Raw genomic sequence first — 17,976 nt, forward strand, 5'->3', positions numbered from 1 at the left:
GTTGTCCTTTTTGTCCGTAAGTCTCGACATACTACTGTGATGGCCAGTTACTGAAGAATTTGTCCAATGGCCTGTCATAGTAATTGTGTATAAATGTTGTTTGTGTTTGATAAAATGCAGACCTAATTTTAACTCTGAAGTGGGTTTTTTCAGGATCTCGTCACGGTATCTCTGGGCATTAATTTTTACTATTTTCTACGTTGTGGAATAATAGTGAAGATGTCAAAATTATGAAATACAGTGGGGCAAAAAAGTATTTAGTCAGCCACCAATTGTGCAAGTTCTCCCACTTAAAAAGATGATGCCTGTCATTTTCATCATAGGTACACTTTAACTATGACAGACAAAATGAGAAAAAAAATCCAGAAAATCACATTGTAGGATTTTTAATGAATTTATTTGCAAATTATGGTGGAAAATAAGTATTTGGTCAATAACAAAAGTTTATCTCAATACTTTGTTATATACCCTTTGTTGCCAATGACAGAGGTCAAACGTTTTCTGTAAGTCTTCACAAGGTTTTCACACACTGTTGCTGGTATTTTGGCCCATTCCTCCATGCAGATCTCCTCTAGAGCAGTGATGTTTTGGGGCTGTTGCTGGGCAACACAGACTTTCAACTCCCTCCAAAGATTTTCTATGGGATTGAGATCTGGAGACTGGCTAGGCAACTCCAGGACCTTGAAATGCTTCTTACGAAGCCTCTCCTTCGTTGCCCGGGCGGTGTGTTTGGGATCATTGTCATGCTGAAAGACCCAGCCACATTTCATCTTCAATGCCCTTGCTGATGGAAGGAGGTTTTCACTCAAAATCTCACGATACATGGCCCCATTCATTCTTTCCTTTACACGGATCAGTCTTCCTGGTCCCTTTGCAGAAAAACAGCCCCAAAGCATGATGTTTCCATCCCCATGCTTCACAGTAGGTATGGTGTTCTTTGGATGCAACTCAGCATTCTTTGTCCTCCAAACACGACGAGTTGAGTTTTTGCCAAAAAGTTATATTTTGGTTTCATCTGACCATATGACATTCTCCCAATCTTCTTCTGGATCATCCAAATGCTCTTTAGCAAACTTCAGACGGGCCTGGACATGTACTGGCTAAAGCAGGGGGACACGTCTGGCACTGCAGGATTTGAGTCCCTGGTGGCGTAGTGTTACTGATGGTAGGCTTTGTTACTTTGGTCCCAGCTCTCTGCAGGTCATTCACTAGGTCCCCCCGTGTGGTTCTGGGATTTTTGCTCACCTTTCTTGTGATCATTTTGACCCCACGGGGTGAGATCTTGCGTGGAGCCCCAGATCGAGGGAGATTATCAGTGGTCTTGTATGTCTTCCATTTCCTAACAATTGCTCCCACAGTTGATTTCTTCAAACCAAGCTGCTTACCTATTGCAGATTCAGTCTTCCCAGCCTGGTGCAGGTCTACAATTTTGTGTCTGGTGTCCTTTGACAGCTCTTTGGTCTTGGCCATAGTGGAGTTTGGAGTGTGACTGTTTGACGTTGTGGACAGGTGTCTTTTATACTGATAACAAGTTCAAACAGGTGCCATTAATACAGGTAACGAGTGGAGGACAGAGGAGCCTCTTAAAGAAGTTACAGGTCTGTGAGAGCCAGAAATCTTGCTTGTTTGTAGGTGACCAAATACTTATTTTCCACCATAATTTGCAAACAAATTCATTACAAATCCTACAATGTGATTTTCTGGATTTTTTTCTTCCATGTTAATGAAAATTACAGGCCTCTCTCATCTTCTTAAGTGGGAGAACTTGCAAATTGGTGTCTGACTAAATACTTTTTTGCCCCACTGTATATAATTCAGTATGTTTAGCTGAGTGGAAAATGTAGTCTTTGATGAAGATAATTGCTTAATTAGTGCTGGGTATGTTCTGATGAGAGGGGTTCCCCCTTCCCAGTTCAAGGGGGGGAACCATTTTGGATTAAGCTGTTGATCGGGGCAGCATTGTTTTTAAACTGTGCCCATAATGTATACTTTGAATGGCAGTACTGTTCTTTTTCTTCCTAATTCACTATGTAAATAAACACACTTGCACAGAAGTACTTTTGCAGCCCGCCATCGTTTTTATTTGATGGTTAGGTTTTTCAGTTTAGCCTTCTGGCCTACTCTACTTGACAGTAACAGAACTGTACATTTTAGGGTGGTCGTTTATTGCCCCCAGCACAAGGTGCACCTGTGGCCCACCTACCAGGTGGATGGATTGTCTTGGACATGGAGAAATGCTCACTAACAGGGATGTCAACAAATTTGTGCACAAAATTTGAGAGAAATACGTTTTTTGTGTGCCATAGAACACACCTTCCACATTGTTCATTATTTTCTATAGAATCCATAGCCACTCCTTGATTATCCCTTACAAAATTCCTGGATTATAACGCCTTATTTAAGTGATAATGCCAGAGAAGCTGGTGTTTGGAGGATATATTGGCATGGGTGTTGTTAGACCTGATATGAAGTCAAGGGCATTATCACTTTTATTTCAACTGGGGTACCAACATATTCAAATAATGATTGACATATTTTAATTCATACTATTTCATGCTTCCACAAATCTAGGGTTGCTACCCAAGCCGGCTGGTCTATGGTTCTATTGGTTCGGTTGACAGAGAGGTGACCCAGTCGCTCAGTCTTTTTGTTCTGTATATATGGACGTGACCCAGTTGTTCGTTCTAAATGTTTCATTACCATACTGGCTGGCTACGTTCTTATCCCTTGCTTGCTAGCCAGCCAACTACGGCTAATTTACAGTCTCGTCAAACAGTGCAGTCAGAATAACAACAGTAGCTACATTTGCATTTGTTTAAGTTGTTTTCTAGTGTTTTCTAAGACTGCAAACTATCTGCACTTCGTTTCGTTTTAAATTTTTTCAATTGCCATTTCTTTGTATATATCCATTAAAAATAATGCCATCTGATTCATGATTTTGACTGGCTGAGAAACGCTGCCAGTCTGTCTCTCGTCCCGACCCTACACGTTCATTCCTAGGGGACAGCTGGAGATTGAATTTGAATATTGAAACAATGTTGCTAATGTCGGAGAGACAGACAGCAAGGTTTAAACTAATCTCCGATGTTGAAAACTAAATGTTAGTTTAAAAGAAATGTGAGAGAATTTCTAGATGCTTTTTATAGTGGAGATCAAGTGTATAAAGTGCCTGGCTGGGCTGATGAGACAGTTGATTGTGCAGTCAGATGGAATAGAGTAAATAGGCATTTTAATATCATAGATTTAGCTGGTGGTAATTTGTGGAATAGACACCGGCTGGAATGCGCTTAACCAATCAGCATTCAGGATTAGACCCATCCGTTGTATAATTCACTATAATGAACTGTATATTTGCACAGTATAACTCAATGGATATAGTTAAATCTTAATGTTTGAGTTGTTTATGGGCCTAATTGACTCAACAACCAAAATAAACAAGTTTAGCTGTCTTAATGAACCAGAAAATAAATAGTTACTTCAAAGTTAGCTCGTTGATCCTGCTTTGTAGAAGACATCCATGCTCTCTAGCAATTCCTAAAACCTACAGATGTGTAGTTGTTCATAGCAAATAAAATAGATACACCACTTTTGGAATAATGTGAAGGGGTAGGCCTATAGCCTAAATTGAATTGTCAAGGCTTGCTTGAAGGCTAGTCTGCTCAGTTTAAAATCACCCTCGCTCTTTCTCTCTTCTCTCACAACCTGCCTGGATGAGATCAGTTCAATTTGGTTTCGCATATGGGATTTGATTGCCTTTTCGATTGGCATCAAGTCTGGCTAGACATTTTTACCCATTTGGCTATTCTCTGGATTAATTGCGTGCGCTTGAATCTGTGGAACTGTTTGAGGAAATCAAGCGATTTTTATTTTATTTTTGCGGTTCAAGTGGTTCAGTAGCCTATTCTCTGGCTCATTGCGATTTGTGTAGGTCGTGAAGCTTCGTCTGCCTGATTATTTTTTTTATACGGTAGCCTATATGGACTGGATACTCACATTTGCCATCTTTTTTTTTCCATATTGAGCCATGTTGGCTTTGCGCAATATAACTTTTTTGTGCATGGGTTCTTCATCCTTCAAATGTGGTGTTAATAGATTTTTATCATAATTCTGCGTTGGTTCGCCACTCATGCGCTATGGGAGGTTGAGTGAGTAGCAAATTAGCAGATGAATAGGTGTCCTATTCACGATTTGCCAAGTCTGTTTACAATGTACAATGGGGACTAAACAGACGAAGGGAGCCGCGTCGGATACCGGCGGGTCTTGCTCACTATTCAGCGCTTGGAGCCGGACGCAGGGCTCGTTCAGCCGGTGGTCTTCGGGTGATCGGCTGGGACGCAGCGGGGCTCCTCCACCCTACCAGAAACGCATCAGTATGATCCAGGAGGTGTTTGTGATGGCTAGGGAGGGGAGACAAGAGGACGCCACGGAGCTGCTGAAGACACTCCGACAGGTGAGTTGTGTGACATAAAAAATCATGTCAGAATCAGTGTTGAGATAAAAAAAATATATATAACATTTTTTTTTTTAAATACAGCGTTCCATGTTAACACACACACAGGATGTTTGTGACGTTGCTGTAGGTGCTTGATTTCGTGGAAATCGGTATGAGGTGAATCACATGCTGACCCAGCTGGGACCCCGGGGAGGGTGTTGCTGCTTGGATTTGTACATTTGAAATTAGTGGAGGGTGCTTCATCCCTTCAACCCCCGACATATCTGGTTCTTATTCACTTGACTAGACAGCAAACAGAAGAAACCGACCACAACGGGGAGGGACTGCCTTAACTTTCCAATAACATGCTTGTTTTTAGTTGCAAAATGTTTAGCTACGTTTTGCAGTAATGAATATGACCCTGATGTCGAGCCCATTGTGCCATGGCTCCCCCTCTCCACTGCATAGCTGCAATTCAATAGACCCCCGAGAGTATTATGAATTATCGAATGTATGCATATGTCATAACCAGTGTTGCCAACTAATTTTCAGGGTAAGTTGCTAGAGGCAGGTTGGGTTGTTGCTAAATAACGTTGTGATGTCATTGCGTGACAACGTAAAACAGACGTCATTACGTAGAATACACAATAACGTTACTCAAATTGATGGGCCATCATGGCAAAAAAATATGATTTGACGTTTATTCAGGTACAGACTCCCACTCTTTTCTGTACATTTTTGATTGAGACATGTTGATTGATGTTGTAAGTTCTGTTCAAGATCAAACATTCGTGAAAAAAGTTGACAGGGTAGTCTGAAAAGTTGCTAAATCGAGCAACAAAATTGCTCAATTGGCATCACTGTCATAACCCTGCAAATGAGTTACACAGGATTTAACTCCCTCTATGTAGGTCTAAAAGTATCTACTACGTCATGTTTTCTATGGAGTTTTTCCGAGCCACCGTGTTTTGCTTGCCGTTTTAGGCTGGGTTTCTGTACAGCACTTTGACATCAGCTGATGCTTTATAAATATATTTTTTTGATTTAAATACATTTGATTTATGTTTTCCTTCGCTTTGTGTCCCATGATGTCCAGTGTATTTTCATGCTAATGTTAGCAGGCCAGTTGTAGAGCAGATGCGTAGTTCCCTTTCAAATTGAGAATCCATTATGACGTGAATGCTGCTTGTCTCCTTTCACATCCCTGTGCACGTGTGCATTGCTAATCACTACTCTGCACTACTCTACTGCATCCCCACAAAACACGTTCATGGGTCGGTTTCACAGACACAGATTAAGGCTAGTCAAATCAAATTTATTTATATAGCCCTTCGTACATCAGCTGATATCTCAAAGTGCTGTACAGAAACCCAGCCTAAAACCCCAAACAGCAAGCAATGCAGGTGTAGAAGCACGGTGGCTAGGAAAAACTCCCTAGAAAGGCCAAAACCTAGGAAGAAACCTAGAGAGGAACCAGGCTATGTGGGGTGGCCAGTCCTCTTCTGGCTGTGCCGGGTGGAGATTGTAACAGAACATGGCCAAGATGTTCAAATGTTCATAAATGACCAGCATGGTCAAATAATAATAATCACAGGCAGAACAGTTGAAACTGGAGCAGCAGCACGGCCAGGTGCACTGGGGACAGCAAGGAGTCATGTCAGGTAGTCCTGAGGCATGGTCCTAGGGCTCAGGTCCTCCGAGAGAGAGAAAGAAAGAGAGAATTAGAGAGAGCATACTTAAATTCACACAGGACACCGGATAGGACAGGAGAAGTACTCCAGATATAACAAACTGACCCTAGCCCCCCGACACATAAACTACTGCAGCATAAATACTGGAGGCTGAGACAGGAGGGGTCAGGAGACACTGTGGCTCCATCCGAGGACACCCCCAGACAGGGCCAAACAGGAAGGATATAACCCCACCCACTTTGCCAAAGCACAGCCCCCACACCACTAGAGGGATATCTTCAACCACCAACTTACCATCCTGAGACTTGGCCGAGTATAGCCCACAAAGTTCTCCTCCACGGCACAACCCAAGGGGGGGCGCCAACCCAGACAGGAAGATCACATCAGTGACTCAACCCACTCAAGTGACGCACCCCTCAAGTGACGCACTCAGCCCCTGTAATAGGGTTAGAGGCAGAGAATCCCAGTGGAAAGAGGGGAACCGGTCAGGCAGAGACAGCAAGGGCAGTTCGTTGCTCCAGAGCCTTTCCATTCACCTTCACAGTCCTTGGGCCAGACTACACTCAACCATATGACCCACTGAAGAGATGAGTCTTCAGTAAAGACTTAAAGGTTGAGACCGAGTTTGCGTCTCACATGGGTAGGCAGACCATTCCATAAAAATTGAGCTCTATAGGAGAAAGCCCTGCCTCCAGCTGTTTGCTTAGAACTTCTAGAGACAATTAGGAGGCCTGCGTCTTGTGACCGTAGCGTAAGTGTAGGTATGTACAGCAGGACCAAATCAGAGAGATAGGTAGGAGCAAGCCCATGCTTTGTAGGTTAGCAGTAAAACCTTGAAATCAGCCCTTGCCTTGACAGGAAGCCAGTGTAGGGAGGCTAGCACTGGAGTAATATGATCAAATTTTTTGGTTCTAGTCAGGATTCTAGCAGCGGTATTTAGCAATAACTGAAGTTTATTTTGTGCTTTATCCGGGTAGCCGGAAAGTAGAGCATTGCAGTAGTCTAATCTAGAAGTGACAAAAGCATGGATACATTTTTCTGCATCATTTTTGGACAGAAAGTTTCTGATTTTTGCAATGTTACGTAGATGGAAAAAAGCTGTCCTTGAAACAGTCTTGATATGTTCTTCAAAAGAGCGATCAGGGTCCAGAGTAACGCCGAGGTCCTTCACAGTTTTATTTGAGACGACTGTACAACCATTAAGATTAATTGTCAGATTCAACAGAAGATCTCTTTGTTTCTTGGGACCTAGAACAAGCATCTCTGTTTTGTCCGAGTTTAAAAGTAGAAAGTTTGCAGCCATCCACTTCCTTATGTCTGAAACACATGCTTCTAGCGAGGGCAATTTTGGGGCTTCTCCATGTTTCATTGAAATGTACAGCTGTGTGTCATCCACATAGTAGTGAAAGTTAACATGTTTTCGAATGACATCCCCAAGAGGTAAAATATATAGTGAAAACAATATTGGTCCTAAAACGGAATCTTGAGGAACACCGAAATTTACAGTTGATTTGTCAGAGGACAAACCATTCACAGAGACAAACTGATGTAGACCAATTTGGGTTTCCAATCTCTCCAAAAGAATGTGGTGATCGATGGTATCAAAAGCAGCACTAAGGTCTAGGAGCACGAGGACAGATGCAGAGCCTCGGTCTGATGCCATTAAAAGGTAATTTACCACCTTCACAAGTGCAGTCTCAGTGCTATGATGGTGTCTAAAACCAGACTGAAGCATTTCGTATACATTGTTTGTCTTCAGGAAGGCAGTGAGTTGCTGCGCAACAGCCTTTTCTAAAATTTTTGAGAGGAATGGAAGATTCGATAAAGGCCTACAGTTTTTTATATTTTCTGGGTCAAGGTTTGGCTTTTTCAAGAGAGGCTTTTCTACTGCCACTTTTAGTGTGTTTGGTACACATCCGGTGGATAGAGAGCCGTTTTATTATGTTCAACATAGGAGGGCCAAGCACAGGAAGCAGCTCTTTCAGTAGTTTAGTTGGAATAGGGTCCAGTATGCAGCTTGAAGGTTTTGAGGCCATGATTATTTTCATAATTGTGTCAAGAGATATAGTACTAGAACACTTGAGCGTCTCTCTTGATCCTAGGTCCTGGCAGAGTTGTGCAGACTCAGGACAACTGAGCTTTGAAGGAATATGCAGATTTAAAGAGGAGTCCGTAATTTGCTTTCTAATAATCATGATCTTTTCCTCAAAGAAGTTCATAAATTTATCACTGCTGAAGTGAAAGCCATCCTCTCTTGGGGAATGCTGCTTTTTAGTTAGCTTTGCGACAGTATCAAAAAGGAATTTCAGATTGTTCTTATTTTCCTCAATTAAGTTGGAAAAATAGGATTATTGAGCAGCAGTAAAGGCTCTTCGATACTGCACGGTACTGTCTTTCCAGAAGACTTCCAGTTTGGTGTGGCGCCATTTCCGTTCCAATTTTCTGGAAGCTGGTTTCAGAGCTCGGGTATTTTCTGTGTACCAGGGAGCTAGTTTCTTCTGAGAAATGTTTTTAGGGGTGCAACTGCATCTAGGGTATTGCGCAAGGTTAAATTGAGTTCCTCAGTTATGTGGTTAACAGATTTTTGTCCTCTGGCGTCCTTGGGTAGACAGGTGTGGGTCCAGAGACATGTTGGACAAAACCCACTGAGTCGATGATGGCTCCCAAAGCCTTTTGGAGTGGGTCTGTGGACTTTTCCACGTGAATATTAAAGTCACCAAAGATTAGAATATTATCTTCTATGACTACAAGGTCCGATAGGAATTCAGGGAACTCAATAAGGAACGCTGTATATGGCCCAGGAGGCCTGTAAACAGTAGCTATACAAAGTGATTGAGTAGGCTGCATAGATTATGACTAGAAGCTCAAAAGACGAAAACATCTATTTTTTTTTGTAAATTGAAATTTGCTATCGGAAATGTTTGCAACACCTCCGCCTTTGCGGGATGCACAGGGGATATGGTCACTAGTGTGGCCAGGAGGTGAGGCTTCATTTAGCACAGTAAATTCATCAGGCTTAAGCCATGTTTCAGTCAGGCCAATCACATCAAGATTATGATCAGTGATTAGTTCATTGACTATAATTGCCTTTGAAGTAAGGGATCTAACATTAAGTAGCCCTATTTTGAGATGTGAGGTATCACGATCTCTTTCAATAATGACAGGAATGGAGGAGGTCTTTATCCTAGTGAGATTGCTAAGGCGAACACTGCCATGTATAGTTTTGCCCAACCTAGGTCGAGGCACAGACACGGTCTCAATGGGGATAGCTGAGCTGACTACACTGACTGTGCTAGTGGCAGACTCCACTATGCTGGCAGGCTGGCTAACAGCCTGCTGCCTGGCCTTCACCCTATTTCATTGTGGAGCTAGGGGAGTTAGAGCCCTGTCTATGTTGGTAGATAAGATGAGAGCACCCCTCCAGCTAGGATGGAGTCCGTCACTCCTCATTATTAGTCATGGCCTGAATAGCATGCTCAATGCAGATTATCCATAGAAAGTGTTTCTTAGTCCACAACTACACTTAATCTGTGTTCTGGAAACTGGTCCTCTATGTAGCCTACTGATTTACTTTCCCTGGGAGACAACATCTGCATCCCTATGGGCCCTAGTCAAAAGTAGACTACATAGGAAATAGGATGCCATTTGGGACATATTCTGTTGGAGATGGACAGTCATTTTGCATGCAGATGTTCTCTCCCAGGGAAAGTAAATCAGTAGGCTACATATAGACACACCTCTTGATTTAGTTGTATTTTCTGTAGTTATATTGAACGGGTAGGGCAGACAGGTAAGGTAGGATAAATGTGAGTCAGAAAGGCAGCGTACTCTCTTTCAACTACACTGTATCCATTATGTTTTTAATCAAGGGGAGAATCCGGACTTCCACTTAAATCACATTTTGCTGTAGTCTCCCATTGACATCAATGTATGACTATATGAAAACTTAAAAATGCACTCCAGGAACTTAAGCACAACAATTTCGTAACATATAGTACAAATTGCATAACCAAAATATCATATGAATTGCAAAAAAATAAATAAAATGCATTACATTTTTTGCAGGATGTAGCATCATACAAAATGGATGACGTAGTACACAAAAAAACTTTTGGCTTGTGAGCACCGCTTTCAAAACTACTGGCTGAAATTATACAAAGGTTTGAGAGTGCATCTTTAAGTGGAAGTTAAGGTTCGCCACCAAGTGAATTCAATGTAAACAGTTAATCCCTTTTCCCCTGGCTGTAGGATCTAGGCATGGAGTCCACGTCTCTGGACGATGTTCTGTACCGCTACGCCAGCTTCAGGAACCTGGTAGATCCTATCACCCACGACCTCATCATCCGCTTGGCCAGATACGTGACCTGCCCCAAGACGGTGGGACCATCTTTCTCTCCCTCTCTCTTTCGCACACACAATTTCTCCCTCTCTCTCTCTCTCTCTCTCTCTCTCACACACACACACACACACACACACACACACACACACACACCTCTCCCTCTCTCACACACACAAAAACACACAGTGTGTTATGGACCTTTGCTAAAGTGTGTCAGCAAAATTACATTTGGATGAGTGTGTTTATCGCATGAATGCATAGCGTGTGTGATTGTGCATCCATGTGAGTGTGTGTGTATGTTTTAGGATACACGTATAGGGGAAGTTCCCATCTGCAGTCAACTCCAATTTATCAACTTTAAATTGGACAGGCTGGGGCAAAGATTGAATTGTGCTCACTGATTTACTGAATTACAATTTCTATTTGTTACTTCACAATAATTGCTGAGAATGTTTCGGTGTTCTAAGAGTTGTCACTGTGAGCCATTTAGGAAATGTCCAAGATGAAAAGCCATAGAGGGTTGGGTTCAGACACACATGCTTGCAGAGACTGAACTACACAGTACCAGTCAAAAGTTTGACAACACCTACTCATTCAAGGGCTTTTTTAAAAATTTTAACTACTTTCTACATTGTAGAATAATAGTGAATACATCAAAACTATGAAATAATACATATGGTATCATGTAATAACCAAAAAAGTGTTAATATGGCTGCGATCCCCGTACAGGGATCAACATCAGGGGAAATTTCAGAGTGACAACTAAAAATACAACGTCGTATCATTAAACATTCTTGAAAATGCAAGTGTCTTACATCCTTCAAAAGATTAGAATCTGATTTAAAATAGCTATTACAGAGAACAAATACCATGCTTTTGTTTGAGAAGAGCAATCAACAACAAAAACATTTTCCGCCATGACAGTTTTTACACATTCACATCTGAAGGTAAAATTATGACTTATATTCTGATATCTTGCTCTTATTTCTCTTCCTGAGGGTCCCAGTGATCAAATGAAGTGCCGTTTTCTTTGATAAAATCTATTTTTAGAGCCTAAATCGAAACATTTTGTAAACCGTTTGTGCCGTGAATTCCATTTCTATACATTTTTTACAGAGCAATTGATGTAATTACACACAGTAGACAATCGTTTATCTAGTCAGGGTTGGTTTCAGTGCATTCCTCTGGATGTTTGCAACACAGCCAAACACGATTGTTTTTTGCGGGGAGTATTGACCGAAGTGAACTGATTTGAAGACAACGAGCAATGACTTTATTGCGCACCAATTATTTTAGCGAAGCTTCGTTGATTGACTGTATTTCTGCCCAATGACCACTGATCTTCTTGAAATCTAGCTGGGTAGATAGCCAATGAGCTGAGGTAAACGCCAGTATGTGATGATTATGGGTTGGACCACCATTCCTTGTTTGTAATTGCACGCGTAACGAACTCCATTCTCGCCTTGACTATCAGAGGGCTTAGATTTTTTGTTTGAGGATTCTTTGAGTGTTATGATTCAAACAGGAGCTGAGGAGCTGTTTCTGCAAGGACAGGACGTACTTCTGGACGGGTAAGTGCTAATGCCGTTTTATGAAATATATATATATATTTTTTTTTTTTGCAAAAAAAATCATGTTATATTTTGGTTTCATCTGACCATATGACTTTCTCCCAATCTTCTTCTGAATCATCCAAATGCTCTATAGCATTTATATTCAGATGGGCCTGGACATGTACTGGCTTAAGCAGGGGACACGTCTGGCACTGCAGGATTTGAGTCCCTGGCGGCGTAGTGTGTTACTGATGGTAGGCTTTGTTACTCTGGTCCCAGCTCTCTGCAGGTCATTCACTAGGTCCCCCTGTGTGGTTCTGGGATTTTTGCTCACCATTCTTGTGATCATTTTGAACCCATGGGGTGAGATCTTGCGCGGAGCCCCAGATCGAGGAAGATTATCAGTGGTCTTGTATGTCTTCCTGTGGCAAACCTCTTCAAGGTTAGGAGCGTTTGTCACAAATTAAGTGGTAAACTGTCACCAAATCACCCAAGAATGAGAGTTCTTTCTAACAGGACAGTACCTGTGTGTTTGTTTCTCCGTCCTGGTCCACCCAGGCTGTAGGCGAGGTCAAGGATAGCAGGGTTCGGTACACAAATCGGGTTCTCGGTAGGTCCAGGTCCAAACGCCAACAGGTAAGTCCAAAACAATCCAGCTCATACACGGTAAATCCAGCCAATCTCTATTGTCTCTTTCTCTATTGTTCATAGATCCTTCCAGCACTCTCTCTCTCTCTCTTCCTGGTTTTTCTTGACCCTTTATCTGTGTGTCGGCTCCACCTTCTGAGGGTTCCCCTTGCTTCTGGGACTTGTAGTTTTGGCGGTCGGCCATTTTGTGATCTGTAGTTCTGACAGGGGTGGGTATTTTAGTGATCGGGCAGAGCCCGTTTATTAGTTCTGCTCTCACATATCTGCCATTTTTCACTCGACCCCCTTCTTTGCCACACTTCCATTTCCTAATAATTGCTCCCACAGTTGATTTCTTAAAACCAAGCTGCTTACCTATTGCAGATTCAGTCTTCCCTGCCTGGTGCAGGTCTACAATTTTGTTTCTGGTGTCGTTTGAGAGCTCTTTGGTCTTGGCCATAGTGAAGTTTGGAGTGTGACTGTTTGAGGTTGTGGACAGGTGTCTTTTATACTGATAACAAGTTCAAACAGGTGTCATTAATACAGGTAACGAGTGGAGAACAGAGGAGCCTCTTAAAGAAGAAGTTACAGTTCTGTGAGAGCCAGAAATCTTGCTTGTTTGTAGGTGACCAAATACTTATTTTCCACCATAATTTGCAAATAAATTCATAAAAATCCTACAATTTTTTTCTCATTTTGTCTGTCATAGTTGAAGTGTACCTATGATGAGAATTACAGGCCTCTCTCATCTTTTTAAGTGGGAGAACTTGCACAATTGGTAGCTGACTAAATACTTTTTTGCCCCACTGTTGCTGTACCGTGATATTTGCACTGCTACTGAGTAAACCTCCAATTGTTCTCCACTACCCGCTAGAACCTTGTCGTCCCAGTGACATGCAGACCACCCCTGTCCACCTGGATCCTAGGGCCTTTGAGAGATAGTGACCCATCCTTTGAAAAGAGTACACAGTGCCACCTACAGAACAGAAGCATTTCTAACTCCCCCACCCCGAATATACTGTATACAGCTATTCAAAAAATGTATATATAAAAAAATTATTACATCTCTCAATTTATTTCCAAAATTAACAAATCATATGCGTAATAATGTTGGCACTTCCTGCAAAGGATTATTACCTATAACCAGGACTGACATTACAAAAACATCTTATTTGACTTTCCAATCAGTATCCACAAACAGACAAAATACATCCACTGCAAGCAAACAATTGTGATTCATCCTATCCTTTCCCTAACAGCATTACCTCATAGCAACAGATGTGGATACATACACACACACACACACACACTCCCCACCCCTCCCCCACAAGCAACCACAAGCTCAGATGTTCAACAGTTGTTCCAACCCCGAGCCCAACTCGAGAAGACTTGATGTGTGAATGCATATACAGTGGAAGCTGTTTGAGAAGGCATGCCAAATTGAGCAGGAATGGGGAGATTTGATTAAACAATTTCTAGTCCTATCTGATGGAGCTCGGATACACCCTTTTCTCCGCAAAAACACATGCTGGTCCCCCGTTGTGACCATTTTCCCAAGCAGCACTCTGCAGTCAAATAATTAGATTATTTTGTCGCCAGGGCCACTAATCTCCCCCCCTCTGATTGTCCGAGTGTGACCCCCTCCCCATGGGTTACTGCAGCTAGTGTTGCCAGCACTGCCACTACCTGGGTGGAGTTACTCCACCAGAATTCTCACCAGCTAGGTACGAAGTCGTCAAGGTTCTTATTAGCAGCTTTAAGAGATTCCTTGTGTATTTGTAATTTACGTTTTTATTAGGATCCCCATTAGCTAATGCCGTAAAACTAGCTAATCTTCCTGGGGTCCAACACCAATTAACAAGACATTACAAACAACCACAAATCAAGACTTCACAAACATTCAACAAGTAGACAATACAGACAATTGAAATACCTGACAGGAAACACATTTAACATTCAGTTTATGCTTTCTATTTCCTGTCCAGTCACATGGTGGATTTGAAGGTGGATTTACTTTATGCCTGAGAAATATGGATTGGTAAAGAGTTCCATTCAGCTATGGTTCTATATAAAACTGTAGATTTAAGGCGATTTGTCCTTGGCTTGGGTTGTCTTAGCTGCCCTGAATTTGCCTGTCTGGTTTGGTGGTTATGCATGTTGCTAGTATGTACTAACTGTCCTGAAAAATAGTTTTTTTTTTAAAATGTTACATTCCTAAAGAAAATCAGAAGACTGGGTAGTCATTCGTTTTTAACGTGAAGCCATGAGAGATTCTGATGCATTTGGATAATATTCATATGGATAGAGCAATGAAGAGATAATCTGGCAGCCCTGTTTTGAGCAATTTGGGGCTTTTTTTAAGTATCTTTCTTTGCTGCAGATGACCATATAACTGGACAGAGATTGAATCACCTGATTCAGTGTGCTAGATGTTATATACTCTGAACATTTTCTTTTAACAGCAATTCCCTTACCAATCTTAATATTATCTATGTGTTCTGACCATGATAAAGCTGCATCCAACATCACGCCTATTAGGTTTTTTTTTTTTCACTTGCTCAACATGCATTCTATTCGTTGACAAATTAAATTGGGGATCATCAGAAAGCATATATTTTGAACCTCTCAGCCTCCAGTATTTATGCTGCAGTAGTTTGTGTCGGAGGGCTAGGGTCAGTCTGTTATATCTGGAGTATTTCTCCTGTTTTATCCGGTGTCCTGTGTGAATTTAAGTATGCTTTTCCCTTTTCTTTTCTTTCTAGGTTCTGGCCTTTCTAGGGAGTTTTTCCTAGCCACTGTGCTTCTATACCTGCATTGCTTGCTGTTTGGGGTTTTAGGCTGGGTTTCTGTACAGCACTTTGTGACATGTAAAAAGGGCTTTATAAATACATTTGATTGATTGATTGACATTTTGTTTTAGAAATGTTCAACACCAATTTATTCATATCAACTCACTCAGACACCATTCTTAGTTCACTGCTCAGTACATCTGTTCGCTCATTACATTCTGATCCTGCACTATACATTGTAAATTCATCAGCATACATGACCACTCTTGCTTTGTTCATTACTGAAGGTAAATCATTAGTAAAGATAGAGAAGTGGGCCTAGGACTCTTCCTTGAGGAACACCACAGTGTATATATGTACTGTTTGAAAAGCAAACATTTAAAGAACACTTTTTGCCTTCAACTGGATAGATGGCTTTCCATCCAGTATAGAGCTGCAGACTTAAAACCATAACATTTGAGTTTACCTAGTAACTGTTCATGATCAATTCCATCAAAAGCAGCATTAAAATCTAGCAACACTGCACCAACTAACTTCCTGTCATCCATAGTCTTTAACCAATCATCTGTCATTTGTGCTAAGGCTGTACTCGTAGAATGCCCTTCTTTGTATGCATACTGGAAACCCATACTGGAAACCCGTTACATGAGAAATAATCCTTGATTTGTACAGATACAATTTTTTCCAATAATTTACTTAACGCAGGCAGCAAGCTTATTGGATGACTATTAGGACCAATGAATGCAGATTTGTTTATCCTTAGGTAGTGGAATAACCTTTGACTCGTTCCAGACTTCTGGGTACACCCTTTACATCAAGCACTTTTGAGAGATTGGGGTAGATATTTGATTAGCTGGAACTCTAAGCAATTTGGCATCAAGATTATCTGTACCAGTTGACTTGTCATTTGAAAGAGACAGCAGCATCCTTTCTGCCTCTTCCCTTTCTACTTGAAATTCAGACATACATTGCCTCTCCTTCATGATAGTCTTTTATGAGGGTATATGACATGGAGCCATCAGTTGGAATCACAGCATTCCTCAACTTGTGCACTTTGCCTGTAAAATATTCATTAAAGTAGTTTGCGATGTCATTGGTTTCATAATAATTATACTCTCTGATACAAAAAAAGTTCGAATTCCTACCCATAATAGTGTTCAACGTTCTCCACAGCTTTTTCCCATCACCCTTTGCTTCATCAATTTTGTGCTGATAGAATCCCTTCTTTCCTTTGTTTAGCTTGGTCCCAAGATTTCTTAATTTACAATAACTTTGCTTATCAAACAGAGTGCCAGATTTATCTTCTACTTTTTTCGCATAACGTTGAATCATTAAATTTCTCCGCACATCATCAATCAATTGAGCACTGTTTGACCTCACAGTGCATTTTCTTAAAGGGGCATGCTTATCAGCTATCAGTCTCAGCCTCCTGTATTTATGCTGCAGTAGTTTGTGTCGGGGGGCTAGGGTCAGTTTGTTATATCTGGAGTACTTCTCCTGTCCTATTCGGTGTCCTGTGTGAATTTAAGTATGCTCTCTCTAATTCTCTCTTTCTTTCTCTCTCTCGGAGGACCTGAGCCCTAGGACCATGCCCCAGGAATACCTGACATGACTCCTCCTTGCTGTCCCCAGTCCACCTGACTGTGCTGCTGCTCCAGTTTCAACTGTTCTGCCTTATTATTATTCGACCATGCTGGTCATTTATGAACATTTGAACATCTTGGCCATGTTCTGTTATAATCTCCACCCGGCACAGCCAGAAGAGGACTGGCCACCCCACATAGCCTGGTTCCTCTCTAGGTTTCTTCCTAGGTTTTGGCCTTTCTAGGGAGTTTTTCCTAGCCACCGTGCTTCTACACCTGCATTGCTTGCTGTTTGGGGTTTTAGGCTGGGTTTCTGTACCTCACTTTGAGATATCAGCTGATGTACGAAGGGCTATATAAATAAATTAATTTGATTTGATTTGAGCTATACTCGTAAATAATTTCATAAACAAATTTAATGACATTTCAGGATCATCCTAACTACACACTTCTAATCATTGCACATTCTTAATCTCATCCACAAATGAGTCCTGATTGAACCCCCTGAAGGGCCTGCGGTAGATTACCTTAGGGGAAGCCTTTGGTATTTATGTTTTCCTAGTGAGTGCAACCAAGTTATGATCACTGCAACCTAGTGCCACTGATAGAGGTTTAGAACAATGTTCAGCCATGTTAGTAAAAATGTGATCGAATAAAGTTGATGATGTGATACCAGGTAGCCTAGTGGTTAGAGCGTTGGACTTGTAACCGAAAGGTTGCAAGGTCGAATCCCCGAACTGATGAGGTCAAAATCTGTCCTTCTGCCCCTGAACAAGGCAGTTAATCCACTGTTCCTAGGCCATCATCGAAAATAAGAATTTGTTCTTAACTGACTTGCCTAGTTATGATCACTGCAAGGTAAAAAACAAAATGTCACAACTTCGGTCAGGTTACATACATTGGCAATATAAATACTTTTGGACAGTTGGTGTTATAGGAATATTAATTTTTATATCTCCCCA

At 41.5% G+C, this 17,976-nt stretch overlaps 1 protein-coding gene across 1 annotated transcript in view; it reads left to right on the plus strand.

Moving 5' to 3' along the window:
- The first annotated feature begins 4,213 nt into the window (after positions 1-4,213).
- Positions 4,214-17,976, plus strand: part of LOC139419187 (leucine-rich repeat-containing protein 75A-like) — a 28,187-nt gene continuing 14,424 nt past the window's right edge. Inside the window, exons 1-2 of the mRNA XM_071169182.1 lie at positions 4,214-4,450; positions 10,372-10,500. Coding sequence (XP_071025283.1) covers positions 4,214-4,450; positions 10,372-10,500 — 366 coding nt within the window. The remainder of the gene's footprint in view (positions 4,451-10,371; positions 10,501-17,976) is intronic.

Source organism: Oncorhynchus clarkii, chromosome 10 (genome assembly GCF_045791955.1).
Source record: "Oncorhynchus clarkii lewisi isolate Uvic-CL-2024 chromosome 10, UVic_Ocla_1.0, whole genome shotgun sequence".
In the NCBI taxonomy this organism is placed as follows: Eukaryota; Metazoa; Chordata; class Actinopteri; order Salmoniformes; family Salmonidae; genus Oncorhynchus; species Oncorhynchus clarkii.